Consider the following 17,002-nt stretch of genomic DNA (forward strand, 5'->3'; position numbering starts at 1 on the left):
TTTATCTAAGACTACATTGTTAGATTGCTTTCCAGTTTTCCAAATAATTTTTATCAAATAGGGAGTTGTGTCCTAAGTAATTTATTTTTTCCGATGTGTTGAACACTGGGTTATTGAATTTCATCAACTCTGATCCCCCTTTGCCTAATCTATTCCACTTCTCCCTGTTTTTTGAACCACTAATAGAGATGGTTTTGATGACTGCTGCTTTATAATATAGTTTGAAGTCTACAAGTGCTATTCTGCCTTTTTTCTGATATTTTTTCACAATTTCCCTTGATATCCTAGATCTTTTACTTTTCCAAATGAATTTTGTCATTGTTTTATTGAGTTCTGTAAAGTATCCCTTTGATATTTTGACTGGTATAGTATTAAAACTATGAATTAACTTTGATAGTGTGGTAATTTTTTATTGACATGAATCAGCCATGAGCACTGACTATTCCTCCAGCTATTTAAATTGTTCTTTATTACTTGAAGAAGCACTTTCTAATTAAATCTCTATGTCTTTTTTGTGCTTTGGTAGATTGATTTCCAAATGTTTTATGTACTTTGTAGTAATGTGGCATGGGCTTTTCTTTTCTATTCTTGACTCTTGGATTTTGCTATTATTACATAGAACTTCAGTTGATTTTTAAGGACTCATTTTGTAGCTTGCAACTTTGCTGAAGCTATTAATTGTCTCTATTAGTATCTCTGTTGATTCTTATGATTTTCTAAATAAACCATCATATTATCTGCAAATAAGGATAGTATCTCCTCTTGATCTATCTTTACCACTTTAATCTTTTTTTCTTATCTTTGTATTGCTAGTATTTCCAGAATCCTATCAAATAATGATTAGAAGAGTGGCCTTCCTTGATTTACTCCTGTATTTACTAGGAAAAGGTCTAGTGTATGTCCATTATATGTGATATTCTCTTTTGGCTTTAGATAGATATTTTTCATGAGTTTAAAAAAAGGTCCCTCTGGAACCAGACCCAAGATGGCGGCCAGCAGGAGGCTGATGAAGGAGCTAGATGAAAAACTTCTGTAACATTCAGGTTGATGAAGGTAATTTGTTGACTTGGCAAGGGCTCATCATCCCTGACAACCCTCCATATGACAAGGGAGCCTTCAGAATTGAAATCAACTTCCCAGCAGAGTATCCATTCAAACCATCTGAGATCACTTTTAAAACAAAGATTTACCACCCTAACATGGATGAAAAAGGGCAGGTCTGTCTGCCAGTAATTGGTGCTGAAAACTGGAAGCCAGCAACCAAAACTGACCAAGTCATTCAGTCCCCCTACTGATGAATGACCCCCAGCCTGAGCACCCCCTTCAGGCTGACCTAGCTGAAGAGCACTCTAAGGACCATAAAAAATTCTGTAAGAATACTGAAGAGTTTACAAAGAAATATGGGGAAAAGTGACCTGTGGACTAAATCTTCCATGATTGATTCCAACCAGGGTGAGCAGAAACCTAGAGCAGTGCATTTTCAACCCCCAGCAACCAGGACTCTTTGGGAAATTGACAGGGGCCACCTCCTGGCATTAACTTGTGGCAGTGACTTTCTACAGTTTTCTTAATCAAAAGTGGTCTAGGTAAACCTATAAAGGAAGGATTAAAAATTTAAGATATTCTAGTTCTGATTTCTTTCTTTTAAAAATCACTGCTTCAATCTACCTTAAAGGATGGTGTGTTCTTTTCTTGCCCAAATCTATCCCAAATCTTCAGTTTCTCTTCAGGTTTAAAACAGAAAGTTGGTGAGTGGTGCACACTCCTGATCCCTCCCTTCCCCTTTGTAGGTCTTATTTTATTGAGTTCATTTTAATCACACTCCCTGTCCTCAGAACAATGCCTTGGAACTGCCCCCCCCCAATTCAATCTCTTTCCTTCCCCCCCCACCCCACCCCAAGCCCTGAAAGAAAATGACATAAAACCCAGCAGTCCTATTGCCCTCCCTCCTTTCCTGCGGCTCTGTGCTTTGTGAGCATGGGTTGTGAGTTTGTAACGTCTCAGAAACCCAAATGAGGCCAAACCCCAGGGTGAAGTCTGTGATAAGGAAGGAGTCTGGCTGTTGCATAAATCTGGCTGATGTTATCAAAGTGATGCAGATTAAACGGGCAAACGGGGTGGGGGGGGGAGTTTCCTCTGTGCTATCCTTTGCAGTGTTTTTAGCTTAAATAATTGTTGAACTTTGTCAAAATGGCTATGCTTTCAAGAAAAAATATTCATGGAACTATATCTTCTGCTTAGGAAATGATTCTCTCTAAATGGAGTTGTATTTGCAGTTACAATTGATAAAAAGTAATAAAAACATAACAACAATAACAATATAGGATTGTTTCATCACATCAGCCTCCCTTTTACAAGTAGAAATTCATTATTACTGTTTAGTCATTTTAGGTCTATCTGGTTTTCATGACCCCAGTCCATCTTCCCTTCTCTCACCCTCCCCTACTTATTTTTATCCCTTTTCCTTTCTACTTCCTTGTAGGGTAAGGTAGATTTCTATACCCAACTGAGTCCATACGTTCCCTGTTTGAGCCAATTCTGAATGAGATTCAAGCATTGTCCACCACTCCCCACCTTCCCCACCACAGTAAAGGCTCTTTCACATGTCTTTCATATGAGATAATTTACCCCATTTTATCTCTTCCTTCTCCCTTCTCACTCTTTCTTACCCCTTAATTTTATTTTTCTAGATATCATCCCATCATCCCTCTATGTATACGCCTTCTAACCGCCCTAATAATGATAAAGTTCTTAGGCGTTACATGTATCATTTTGCCATGTAGGAATGTAAACAGTTTAACCTTGAACTGAGTTGAATCCCTTATGATTTCTGTTTCCTGTTTATCTTTTTATACTTCTCTTGAGTCTTATATTTAAAATTTCTATTTACCTTTATTCTTTTCATCAGGAATGTTTGGAAGTCTTCCATTTCATTAAATATCCAGTTTTCCCCTGAAGGATTATACTCAGTTTTGCTGGGTAGGTGATTCTTGGTTGTAATCCTAGCCCCTCTGCCCTCTGGAATATCACATTCCAAGCCCTCTAGTCCTTTAGGTGGAAGCTGCTAAATCTTGTGTGATCCTGACTGGCTCCACAATATCTGAATTGTTTCTTTCTGGCAGCTTGAATATGTTTCTCTGGAATTTGACTATACTATTCCTAGAAGTTTTGTTTTTGGGATCTCTTTCAAGAGGTGTTCAATGAATTCTTTCAATGTCTATTTACCCTCTAGGATTCTAGGTTCTAGGATATCGGGGCAGTTTTCTTTGATAATTTCTTTAAATATGATGTCTAAGCTCTTTTTAAAAAAATCATAGCTTTTAGGTAGTCCAATAATTTTTAAGTTATTTCTCCTTGATCTATTTTCAGTTGTTTTCCCAAGGAGATACTTCACTTCTTCTTCTATTTTTTGACTTTGTTTTATTGTTTTTTGATGCCCCACAGAATCATTAACTTCCATTTGCCTAATTCTAATTTTTAAGGAATTATTTTCCCTAAAAAGACCAGACTTCCCCTTCTGGGAGCCAAGATGGCAGAGTAAAAAGGTAGTCACTCTCACCCTCCCATATCAACCTCTGAAAGCCCAGAAAATATCGCCCCAGGAAAAACCCTGGAACAGCTGAACCAGAAGAAAGATGGGGAGCAGCAGTCTAGTAGCCCAGGTAGCTTGACGGATTAAGGGGAAAGGCCCCTCTTGCCCTGGGGGAAGGGGAACAGTACAGTAGGAGAGGCATCCCAGGAAGCTAGCAGAAAGCCCCACTTTAGCATACCAGGAGGAGATCCTGAAACCCAGGTGGTGGAGCAGGCAAACACCAACACCTGGACTTCCAAGTGCCTCAGTGAGGGTGGGGGAACCAGTAGAAACCAGCTCAGAAAACCACCAGGTACCTCAGCATTCTACAGCAGTCTCCCAGTGCGTCCAAAAAAATCTGTGAAGCACTCCAAGGGGCTTCAGGCGGATAAACGTCCTGCAACATCCATCTGAAAGGAGCTGAAGAAAGCAAGAGGAAAGGAAAAGCAGTCAACATCCAGGAGCCAGACTACCCAATCCTACCCCTAGAGTTCCAGAGTTGTTGATTCCAGCCCAACACCAGGTAAGCTGCCAGAACCCTACAGCCTCCAACTGCCAAGGGGCGCCAGCACGCAAAGACAGTGACCAGGCCCAAGCTCCCAACACAAGAAGCTTGGGTCAATGCCCTCTGCTCCTCAGCAGGAGAGCTCAATCTCTTTAAAGGCCAGGAAATAAGCAAACACCATGAGTAAAAAGAAACTTACCATAGATTCATATCATGAAAACAGTGAAAATCAAGGCAGGAATTCTGAAGAGGACAACATTGTCAGCAAACATTTGGAACCTCAAAAGGGAATATGAACTGGTCTGAAGCCCAAAACGCCTTCCTAGAGGAGTTTAAGAAGGATTTTAAAAGTCAAATGAGAAAGATAGAAGAATCCTTTAAAAAAATACAATTGGCCAACTGGAAAAAAAGTACACTGAAGAAAACAAGTCCCTAAAAAATACAATTGGCCAAATGGGGAAGGAGGTACAAAATCTAATAGAAGAAAACAATTTGTTAAAAATTAGAGTTGGAGAGGCAGCTAGGTGGCACAGTGGATAGAGCACCAGCCCTGGACTCAGGAGGTCCTGAATTCAAATCCGGCTTCAGACACATAACACTTACTAGCTGTGTGATCCTGGGCAAGTCACTTAACCCCAATTGCCTCACCAAAAAAAAAAAAAGACAAAAAAATTAGAATTGGACAAATGGAAGCTAATGACTCTATGACAGAGCAAGAATCATACAGAAACAAAAAAATGAAAAAATAGATGAAAACGTAAAATACCTCATTGGTAAAACAACTGACCTGGAAAATTGATCCAGGACAGACAATTTAAAAATTATTGGTCTACCTGAAAATGACTATGAAAAAAAGAGCCTGAACAGTATCTTTCAGGAAATCATAAAGGAGAACTACCCTGAGGTCCTAGAGGGTAAAATAGCCGTAGAAAGAATCCACCAATCACCTCCTGAAAGAGATCCCAAATTGAAAATGCCAAGCAATATAGTAGCCAAATTCCAAAATTACCAGGTCAAAGAGAAAATACTGTAGGCAGCCAGAAACAATTTACATATCATGGAACCACAGTTAGGATTACACAGGACCTTGCAGCTTCTACATTAAAAGACTGTAGGTCATGGAAAATGATATTCTGTAAGGCAAAGGGCTTGGATTACAATCAAGGATTAACTACCCAGTGAAAATGAGCATGATCTTTCAGGGGAGGAGATGGATATTCAACGTAATAGGGGACTTCCAAACCTTCCTGATAAAAAGACCAGAGCTCAACAGAAAATTTGATCTTCCAATACAAGACTCAAGAGAGACATAAAAAGGTAAATGGACAGAAAGATACAATATGTTGTTAACAAGGGAAGATGACACCTGTAATTCTTGAGAACTGTATTGTTATTATACCATGTTAAAGGAGTAAACATAAAGGGGATGGATATAAGTTGACTTTGATGTAATGATAAAAAAAAATCTAATCAAGTGGGTTAAATGGATCCAAGTAAGTGGATTAACCTGATCTAAGAAAATGTACTGAGAAAGGAGAAGGCAAAGGTAAATTACATAACAGGAAAAGACACAAAAACCTATTCCAGCAGAGGGAAAGAAGGGAGGGAGATGAACATTGTTTGAACCTTACTCTCATCAGATTTGGCTCAAGAAGGGAAAAACATAATCAGTTAGGTACAGAAATCTAACTTGCCTTATAGGCAGTAGGAAGGAAAACAGGAAAAAAAAGGGAGGGAGGATAGAAGGGAGGGAAGAAGCAGTAAAAGTAAAGGGGAAGAAAAGAGAAGGGGCTAATAGAAGGGAGGAGGGACTGAGGGAGGCGGTGGTCAAAAGGAATTATTTTCTCCAGTGAGCTTTTGTCCCTTCTTTTCCATTTGGTCAATTCTACTTTTTAAGGAACTCTTAGTGAATTTTTGTACATCTTTTTGCAATTGGTCAATTTTGCTTTTTAAGTTCCCTTCAGTGGACTTTCGTGCCTCTTTTACCACTTGGCCTATTCTGTTTTTTAAGGTGTTATTTTCTTCAGTATTTTTTTGTGTGTTTCCTTTACCAAATTGTTGATTCTTTTTTTATGATTTTCTTGTATCACTGTCATTTCTTTTCCCAATTTTTCCTCGACTTCTCTTATTTGATTGTTAAAATCTCTTTTGAGCTCTTCTTACTTCTTTTGGGTCCAGAGACCAGCTTACATTTTTCTTTGAGGATTTGGATGCAGTTGTTTTGACTTTTTTGTCTTCTTCTGAGTTTGTGTTTTGACCTCCGTCACCATAGTAACTTTCTGTGGTCAGGTTCTTATTTTTATTTGCTCATTTTTCCAGCCTATTTTTTGACTTTTAACTTCATGTTAAAGTTGGGCTCTGCTTCTTGGGTAGAGGGGACACTATCCCAAGCTTCAGGTTCTTTGTGCAGCTGTTTTCTGAGCTAGTTCTGGGCATCTGAAAGTTTTCAGTCCTTCCAAGGTGGTATGATCTAAGGAGAGGTGTGGTCACTGCTCTTCTAGTCTGTGCTCTGGCCCATGAGTGATCACAAAAACTCTTTTCCACCCCGGAACTGTGACCAGGGTCCCTGCTCCCCTGCAGCGCATGCCCTAGAGTGCCATTGCCCCTCCTTGCCTTGGGACTTCGACCAAGAACCATGTATGGGCAATGCCACAGAGTCCTGCACCCAGTGCCAGCAAAGGGACCCCTATAATCCCTTTCTGACCAGTTGTCTGACCCCCTTACTGTCTGTGGGCCAAGAGCTCCAGAAGCTGCTGCCAAGTCAGTCTCTGCCGCTGGCTTGCCAGGTTGCAGCCTGTGCTGGACTGCTCTACTCTCACCCCTGTGATATAGACCTTTCTTGCTAACATTCTAAGTTGTTTTGTGCTAGAAAATGGTTTTACTCCATCCTTTTGTTGGTTTTGCTGCTCCAGAATCCATTTTGAATGGAATAAAATAATTGTTTGGAAGGGAATTTGGGAGAGCTCAGGTGAGTTCCTACCTTTACTCTGCCATCTTGGCTCTGTACCCTACTCCCCACACTTTTCATCAGATGCCAAAGAAAAACAGTAGTGGAAGTAGAAGGGCTAAGGTCTTTCAGAAAAGTTAGCTGTCATAGTTGTGATAGAACACTTTTTTCTTATCATGTTTTCTTGATTTTTTCTTTGGTCTTTTATAATCAATTCCCTCCATACACTTTACAATCCTATCAAACTAGCCTTCTTGCTATTTCCCACCCATAATACTTCATCTCCCATCTCTGTACAGACTTTGCACAGAATATCCTGAACAGCACTTCCTCTTTACTTCTGTCTCTTAGAATGTCTGAATATGTGGAGATAGCAAGAGCAGAGGGCTCTCATCAGAAAGCCCCAGGATGGTCAGAAAGTCCCTGGGTGCAGATCATGAAAGCCCTGAGGATTGTCAGCCATGAGGGGGGTACAGGTATATGCAGAGTGGAACAACCCTGGAGTTTCTAGGTCCTGTTCTGAAATAATAGAGAGGGCTCTGAAGATCCAGTGCTCTGAACCTCAGAGATCCTTTGAGCCTAATCCCAGGATATGAAGATCAGCACAAGAATAGTACTTCAAAGTACTGTTCAAAGTTCAGCTCAAAAGTTATCTCATACATAAATCTTTTCCAGATACCAACTGCTAGTGTTTTCCCACCTCAATTACCTTGTAATTCTTCTGTATATAGTTTTGTAATGAGGATTTGGTGCATACACAGACTGCCTAAAATGACCTTACCCACATGGAAATTTCTGGGAAACCTGCTTTCTAGAGACATGAGAACTGGCACATATGTGGAATTTGACCTACCCTTTTCCATAGATTGCATATGTCTTTAAAACTGCCTGACTGATTTCTTGAATTCTTGAAAGAATTCTATTCCATTAAAGGTCCATTCCCCACTCCTCCCTCCCCTCCCATTCCCCCTCCCCTCCCCCTTTCCTTTAGGATTATACTAAGCTTTGCAGGCAAGTTATTTTTGGTTGTATACCTGTATCTCTTGCCCTTTGGAAAATGCATCCCTGTACCGGCCGCGCTGACCTTGTGCCGGCCACGCCGTACCCTCTCCTCCTATAAGGAGCAGGCTGCCAGAGTCATACTCACTCACAAGTCTTCGGTCCTCAGCCGGATAAACACACAGAGATGAGCCATCGGGAGGCGCCAACACCAGAGCTTTATTCAGAGGCCATCACAGCAAGCCATCACAGCAAGCCCAAGCAGCAAGGCCAGAGCAACAGAGCAGGAGCCAAGAGAGAGAGCGCATGATCTGACCACGCTCGTCCTTAAGTACCTACTTAGCCCCTCCTCCCCAGCCCGCTTACTAGCCAATGATTGTAGGGTCAGATACCGGAAGGGGCTGTCTGAGTTTAGCACACCAAGGGAGAGGGAGTGACGTAGGAGGCTAGGACCAGATACAGGAAGGAGGCATCTGGGATTAGTGCATAGGCAGAGTACGTGACCTAGGAAGTCAGGAAGGAGGCGTCTGGGGTCAGTGCTACACAAAGGGACCCAGGAAGTCAGGAAGGTCACAAGAGGCGTCTGGGGATGACGTTGCATATAGGGAGGGGACTAAGCAAAGGGAACTCAATCCTCTGCCGTCCCACTCCCACGTGGCACCGCCCCTTGCCTCAGGAGCTCAAGCTCCGGCTACTTCCTTGCACCCAGCTTATCTCACATAGCACTGCCCACTGCCTCAGGGCTTCTCCGTATCCAGCCCATCCCAGTTCACCACGACTCTGCCTACCACAGCCCCTGCCTCGACTTCCAAAATACCCAGATCTTACCCTACTCTTGCCACAGCGCACAACCTGGTAGCTGCCAACATAGACAGTCCCTCACACATCCCAAGATTCTTCTCATTTATAGTAGAAGTCTCCAGTTCTTGTGTGATCCTGACTATGGCTCCTTGTACTGCTTCTTTCTGTATGTTTACAATATTTTTTCTTTGATGTGGGAGCTCTGGATTATGGTAATGGAATTCCTGGGACTTTTCTTTTTGTGGTTTCTTTCAGGAGGTCATCACTGAATTCTTGCCATCTTTATTTTGTCCTCTGGTTTTAATTAATCTAGGCATTTTTCATTTATAATTTCTTGAAATATACTGTTTGGACCTTTAAAAAATAATGATTTTTATGGAGTCCAAAGATTTTTATATTATTGATATAATTATATTTATATATAAATATATATTATGATATAATTGTATTATATTATAAAACAAATAAAGGAACTTGTTTTACACATTAAATATTTTTAAAAGCCATTATGTTACATTTTCTTAATTTAATTTTTTGGGGGTTATTTTTCTTGCTATCTTATGTAGTAACTGATTTCTGTCTGGTTTGTTTTAATTTTTAAAGAATTTGTTACTTCAGTAAGGTTTGCTACTTTTTTCTTCTAAACTATTTATTCTTCTTCCAATTCTTTCCTCCAGAGCTTTTATTTAATTTTTTTAATCATTTGATTAATTTCTTCTAGATATTCATGTAGTACTTGTAGAATAGCTATGATTTTCCTTTGAATCTCTGCTTGTAGTCATTATGAAATTATTGTCTTTTGTTTGAGTATCTCCAGATCTACAATGATTTTTCATATTTTTCAGCCTGAATTCCTGAATTACAGTTTTTATACTAGGGCCAAGATCTGTCACTTCTTGCACTTTGGTAGGTGGGTAGGTGGTGGTAGCTTATTCTGGATCTTTTGTTCTTGTGCTGATCTTCATATCCTGGGATTAGGCTCAAAGGATCTCTGAGGTTCAGAGCACTGGATCTTCAGAGCCCTCTCTGCTATTTCAGAACAGGACCCGGAAACTCCAGGGTTGTTCTGCTCTGCATTTACCTGTACCCCCCTCATGGCTGACAGTCCTCAGGGCTTTCATGATCTGCACCCTGGGACTTTCTGACCATCCTGGGGCTTTCTGATGAGACCCCTCTGCTCTTGCTACCTCCACATAAAGCCTTTCAGCAAGGTTGTGGGCTTGTTAGCCTGTGCTGGCCCTGGCTTTGCATGTGACCCCCTTTCCTATTGCCTGTGGGTTTCTCCCTTACAGTCCTGGACCTCTGTAATCTGATGGATGTTTTATGTTTTGGGGGGAGCAGGTGTGGGGTGCAGGTGTGCCTCTGTTCAGGCAGCCATCTTGGACAGAATCCCTTCCTTTCTCTTCTATTTTTAAAAATGAAAGAATGTGACCCTTTGTCCTCAGGTCACATTTACATTTTCAGCAAATTATGGTATATATGGTAAGATATTCTAAACTTAATTTCTGCTAAAATGATTTTCAGTTTCCCCAAGAGTTCTTGTATAAAAAGAAAAGGTTCTTATCCCTGAGACATATTTTATAGAAATCAGAGGCAGCATTTTCCATCACCTCTTTTCATATTTGAAGCTTTCAGCCTTTCCTTACTGGGAATTCTAGGCCATGGCTATGATGGCTGAAGACAAAGAGAAAGGAAGCTGACCATTCCCAGAAGGCATCCAATAGAGGCTTACCCAGAGGGCAGGCTAGGAGTTTAAGACAGTCACAAAAGGGTGGGGAACAGAGGGGGAGAAATTTCCTCTTCCCTATGACTTGACATAGGGGATTCTTGAAAGGAATTTTCCCCCAAAATCTTTGAATGGTACACTGTCCCAATCCTTTCAAAAACAATGAGGGTTCATGTAGCAGAAGTGAAGGAGGCAGGGGCCAGCTCAATTTGGCTGGGGTTATTCCAACTAGTTTTTTTCCTTTCTTTTTCAAAAATTTAAATAGTATTTTTTTTCCCCAATTACATATTAAGAAAATTTTTTTTAGCATTCCTTTTTACAAGATTTTGAGTTCCAAAATTTCCTCCCTCTCTCCCTTCCCTGCTTCTGAAAACCAACTAGAGTTTTAAAAACTGTCCTTTGTTTCGCTTCTGTAATGCATTTTTTTTTTCAGTCAAACGCAGTTCATTTTGATTGAATTCTTCGGGTCATATTGAAAGGGGGAAAAGAGTTGGAGGGACTGATTAGGATGGGAAAAATAAGCCAAGCAAAGCTTGAATCATTATTGGAATATAGTTATGTCTAGATTTTAGATAGAAACCTGGTAAGCCCCAATAGGATGGAAAGACTAGGGGATGCAGGGACTGCTGTCCTTCCTTCACATGTGCTGAAAGCCAGGATATTGAGTACTCTGCACATGTGTGGTGCAGTGAACTTATATAGCAAGCTTTCACTGCCATCTGGTGGCTCGCACAGATAACTACTGAAAAATACACCCCTACCTGCTACACAAAAACATTGATCCTGCCTCTGGGATGGAGCCCAGTAAGTGTAACATTTAAAGGCTGTGTTGGTAGATATTAAGTTCTGGCATCTTTTATCAAGTATGAGCAAATCTTCAAATATGTGTGCAATGGAGGTGGGGCCGAGATGGTGATTATAGGCAGCCACTCAGCTGAACTCACCCAACATTCCTCTCTAAACAACTTTAAAATAATACCTCAGATCAAATTTTGGATTGGCAGAGCTAGCAAAAGGTTGGGGTGAGATGTTATGGCTTAAGAAAACTTAAGAGGTTGGCAAGAGAAGTCTATAACACTGTGGTAGAGGCCTGTCCGGAGCCTAAACACAGCATTGACAACAGCAGCAGCAGCTAGGAGAGCTCCCAGTCCAGAGGGTAAGGAGTTCTGACAACTGGTCAGAAAGAGATTAGAGGGGACCCTTTGCTAACACTGGGTATAGCTGGATGCTGATTGGCAATTCTATTGCCCATAGGAAGCTCTGGATCACAGTTCCAGGGTGGAGAGGAGCACTGGTGGTCAGTCACAAGGGAACAGGGGACCTGGTCAAAGTTCCAAAGCAAAGAAATGTTCTAGATGGTCAGATCTACATTTTAGGAAAATCACTTTGACAGCTGTCTGGAGAATTCAGTGAAACAGCCAGAGACATGAGGCAGGGAGACCTATCTGGAGGCTCCATATTTCAGTCCTGAAATAGTCTGAATATACCGAATACTGAATAGACTGAAATAGTTGGGCTGAGAAGTGAAGAAAACCTGAGTTCTAGTCTGGCCCTTGATGTTAGTGACTCTGGGCAAGTCACAACTTAGCATCATAGATTTAGAGGCCTGGCAGTCCACTCCTCATTTTAAAGATGAAGAAATTCAGAAGTGAAGTGACTTACCTATGGTCACTCAGCTGTCAAGAATCTGAGGGATTTGAGCTCACACCTTCCTGACTCCAGGCCCAGCGTTCTACCAGCTGTGCCTTGCAGCTAGTCAGCCCCAAACAACTCCATGACTCTAAATTGCATACATGCATTGGTAGAGACGCATTTTCTGTCTGGGAGCTCCCCACACTAAATGGAATGAAGGCTCTCCACCCACATCAAGTATGGCCTGCGTTGTATGGCGTGAGCTTTTTGTTATAAACAATCTCCCGGCAGAGACTTTCCACAGGTTTCAACAACTGTGTTTTCTTCTAGGAAGCATTTCATTACAGCTTTACATTTTATGTGTCTAGTTTAATTATATCTTGGAAATTTCACATCCGTTTAGTTGTCTAAGTTCTCCTTGTTTGGAAACTTCATTTAGAACTTCAATGACAAGCGCAACTTGTTACTTTAGTCTTGGAAAAGACTTGCTTGTGCCACACGAAAGTATTTCTAGTCTTTGGGGCGTCTGTCTCTTCTCCAACCCCCCTGCATACGCCGATCGGAAACTTTCCTTAAATGTTAAAGCCTGCCTCTGTCCCGAGCCGAGCTGACCGTGTATCTCACCCCTCTGTGGAGTTTTCCCGCCATATTTTACTCTCTTCCCTGGTTGTGGGCATTCCCTGCTCCCCAGGGCAGCGCCGGGAGCGATCAGGACTGCAGGGGAAACACCGTTTGCCTTTGCATCCTCGTCCCGGGCTGCCTAAAGCGACTCGGGTGGATCAGGCGCCTGGGGCTGGCTGAGTGATGAGGCTGAGCCGGGGATTCTGCAGCCGGGATCTAGGGGGAGGCTAAGTGGAGGGGGAGGCTAAGTGGAAGGCGCCCCTTGCCGCCAGCGTCCGCGGACCTGGGTTCGAGTCCTTTCTCCTGGGTCTAGGTCTCTGGGTGGAGCGCGAGCGCTTGCAGCGCCGGCTCGGAGCTCGCCGGACTCACGGCTTGGAATCCTGCGGGTTTAGGCTAAATGCCCGGGGCGGGTGTGATGGGAATCCCCGCCCGGCCCGGGTCGGATTAGTAAGCAAGGACGTGCGCCCAGGCGCACTGCGGTCCGTCTTTCGCTTATTGCAGTGATCCGGTCACCGAGGCAAGGGCACTGAGCGGCAGCCCGGGCGGGTGCCCTGCGAGACGTGGGCGAGGTTCCCGGGCGGGGCCGGAGGCGGGGCTCTCCCGGGCCGCCCCCGCCGCCCGCAGGCACTTCTGGCCAGAGGCCAGGGAGTCCCAGTAGCCCACCGGGCGGTAATTGGCCGAGCGGAGGGCGCGCCGGCACGTGGCTGCCTGCCTCCTGCGCCCCGGGGCTCGGTCCTCAGGCCGCCCAGCCGCTGCTCTCCCGGCGGAGGGCAGGACGAGGACGCCGCGGGGGCGGAGGCGGAGGCAGGAGATCGCCGCGCTCGGACGCAGTCCGCGCCTCGTTCGCTCGCTCGGGCGGGTGGCCGCGGGGATTGCCCGCCGCCCCCGGGGCCGGGCCGAAGCATGGAGGGCGCCGAGCTGGCCGTGCAGGTGCTGGGCACCTGGCTGGCGCTGGTGCTGAGCCTCATTCTCCTGCCCTCGGCGTTCGGCGTGTCTCTGGGCATCTCCGAGACGTACATCAAGATCCTGGTGAAGACCCTGGAGGTGAGTGCTCGCGGGACCCCCCGCGGGGGGCCGGGGCCGGGGCCGGACCTCGGGCCGCCACCATGAATCAGCAGCGGCCGGGGCAGAGCCGGTGGCTCCCCCTCCCGCTGCCTGCCCAGAGGTGACCCCTGGAGGACCTCGTGGTCCTTCCCCGCGAGTGCCCCTGGCCGCTGGCACGCTGACCCGCAGGTGACCGCCAGGCACCGGCTCGCCCTCACCTGGCCTGCTCCGAGTCTCCCTGGCTGGCCCGCTTCCTCCTTTTCCTTCCTGCAAAACTCGTCCGAGACTGACCCGCTGGCCGCGGATTCCGCCGTCAGCCCCACGCGAGCCGCAGTCACCCGCTCCCCACTTCCTAGCAGCTTCCTCGAGCGCTCCAGCCCTGACTCACGGCCCCACGTCACTCGAGCTGTAGAGGGACCTCTTAATTCAGGGTTTAATGACCATCGATCATCCCTGTTTGCCGTCTTCCCCCTTCGCCCCATTCCTGTTTGTCCAGCCTGAATACTCATCCTGACCCGTCCTCCCAGACCCGCTCCAGCATTTCTGTGTCACTTTGTGTGGCTTTGGTTTTTTCCATCTGTTTGTAATGGCCGTGCCCCTGAGTACAAGGATTATCTTGAGAAGAGGGTAGGCTAAGACTTAGCCGCCAAGTAATGGCCAAGAAAATAGAGTGGGTGGTATATATACCGCGATTGAGTGCCATCCACAATCGTCTCAGGTGGAAATGTACTGCTTATTTCTCTGAGTGCCCTGGTCACAGGAGGAACCAAATGAATGTGAATTGATTTTTTCCCCCTTCATTTTCTTCCTCTCCCATCCGATTTTCTAGGGGAAAAGATTGATTAGGGAAAAATCAAACTTTTGTTTGGAAATTTAATGTCTTGTTGCAGATGGTTGTCTAAAATCTAAAATCTATGTGAGGCTTTTTTCTCCCTTTGCTCTGTAGCTTCAGGGGAACTTTTGGGCTTCAATAGCCCAACATATAGACCAACTCAGTGTTTCTTCTTACTTCCCTTTTCTCCCTGTTGTTTTATCACCAAGATGTCCCGATGGCTTACTCATAAATTGTCATGACCTTCTATAGCAGAACTAAAGAAAGCATAGGGTTTTGGATTCGGGCGTCTCAGTAAGGCTACTTTCAGTTGTAAATAGCTATGTGGATTCTAGCAATTTTATTAAATACATTAGGTTTTCCAAAAGTTTGAAAGCAGGCTGACCGAAGATGGTGTAATCAAAACAATATGTTCAGTTCTGCTATGGATGGTAGATGGCAGCTATAATTTGTTTATTTTTAAACAGTTTAACAGAAAGGGACATAATAATTGAGTTCCCAATCCCTCAAAAAATAAATCATTCCTCAAGTTTCCATTTAGTTAAATGCTATGAATTTTAATAGGCCAAACAACTAAATGCATTGATCTAGGTATACATAATAACCTAAATATTGATTTGGTTCTATGCTGCTGAATAATCAAAAGAGTTTAAAACAATGTCATGCTTTGTTATGAGGCACTTTTTACTCACCAAAAAATTATTTTGAAAGTGTATGGCAGGAAAAATAGGACAAACCTCAAAAAGGGAGGTGATGCCATGACATGCAAGTGAATTGAATTTAAGCAAGGGAAGGCTGTGCAAAATCACTAGCCTAACTTTCTGCTTTGGAGCCATCTGGGTCCAGTGACAAGATATAGATTAGGGCTTGGTTTGGAAACCCTAGTGGGATAGGATTGCAGGTAAGCAAGCATCTTCCTTTGTGGTTCTGAATTGTCTTGTGAACTATGCAAATATGTGTGATGGGTCTTTCAGTAGAGCCTTCAGGAGAATTAGTTCTGAGTCCTAAACCAGTATCTTTAAAGAAAATAAAAGGTGTTTGGGCTTCATCTCATTGGTTAAAATGATGAAGGCCATTAGTAAGTAATTGCTGAGCTGAATCAGTGAAAGATGTTGCTGTTTCTGGGGCACTCCATAATTATAAAAACACAGGTCTGGACCAAACAAAAAAAGTTCTAGAAAAGAAAATGTCCTCAGATTGGTTCCAGTAACTAACTTGTTAACAACTACAATGCATGTGATTTTCTCTAATCGTGAAATATTTTAATCCTCTGTTCTCTTCTTCATTGGGACACATTTTGGAGTTCTTTTTTTCTAGAAGTCATGATAATTTGAATTAAGCGGTCTTTACTTGGCAGAGAAGGCAAAACAATGAAATAATTGAAGACTAGCCTTTGATAGCATAATCAGTTTTCTAATTGAAGTACTGAAGATTTATGGAACACGCAAGTGTAGGTGGCATTTTCTTAAATTTTTGGTTCAAAATATTTAGCTAAAATATTCCTGATAAGTCTAAGTTGTAATATAGCCTGTATTTTTTTTTTGGATGTACTTAAAGATTGTATCACTTGTTTTAGAAACTTCACTTTCTTCTAGCCCCTTCTAATCCATTAATAATGATAGAAACTTCTCTTTATGCCATGACACTTTAGGGAGAGTTTTAGACAGAGTGTGTTGGTCAGTATTTAACAACTGGCTTTTTGGACCATGACACATAATCTTATTTTCCTTATCATTTTCTTAAGTCTAGATGATCAACAGAAAAATAAATCAAGTCCTGATTTGTTTTGTTTTAGTTTAGTTGTTTTCAGGCATGAACAACTCTTCACAAGTTATTTTTGGAGTTTTCTTGGCAAAGATACCGAAATGGTTTGCCATTTCGTTTTCCAGCTTATTTTTCAGACGAGGAAACTGAGGCAAACAGGGTTATGTGACTTGCCCAGGCTCATATAGTTAGTGTCTGAGGCTGGATTTGAACTCAAGTCTTCCTGGTACTATACAGGCCTGGTATCTACAGTACCACCTAACTGCCCTGATTTGTAGCATTGGCTGATTTCTGAGATGTAACTGCTCACGTTAAAAATTTAAGGAACTTGGGAGCCAAGACGGTGGAGTATAGGCCTGGATCCAGATGAACTTTCTCAATATTGTCCTCCAAACAACTTTAAAATAACACCTCAAATCAGATTTTGGAGCAGCAGAGCCAACGAAAGAGCGGCGGGAAATGTTTTTCCAGCCCAAGGTAACCTAGGAGGTCTGCAAGAGAGGTGACACTGGGCTGGGTGAAACCTCTCTAGGATGGGTCTTCAAGGTGGTCACAGCAGC

At 43.3% G+C, this 17,002-nt stretch overlaps 1 protein-coding gene and 1 pseudogene across 1 annotated transcript in view; both read left to right on the top strand.

Annotated features, from left to right (window-relative positions):
• Window positions 1-981: 981 nt before the first annotated feature.
• Window positions 982-1,426, top strand: LOC114036693 (annotated as a pseudogene).
• Window positions 1,427-13,705: 12,279 nt separating this feature from the next.
• GPAT3 (glycerol-3-phosphate acyltransferase 3) overlaps window positions 13,706-17,002 on the top strand; it is a 65,875-nt gene continuing 62,578 nt past the window's right edge. Inside the window, exon 1 of the mRNA XM_027853404.1 lies at window positions 13,706-13,846. Within this exon, the coding sequence (XP_027709205.1) occupies window positions 13,706-13,846 (141 nt within the window). The remainder of the gene's footprint in view (window positions 13,847-17,002) is intronic.

The sequence above is a fragment of the Vombatus ursinus genome, unplaced genomic scaffold (assembly GCF_900497805.2).
Source record: "Vombatus ursinus unplaced genomic scaffold, bare-nosed wombat genome assembly UNPS02009975.1, whole genome shotgun sequence".
Lineage (NCBI taxonomy): Eukaryota > Metazoa > Chordata > Mammalia > Diprotodontia > Vombatidae > Vombatus > Vombatus ursinus.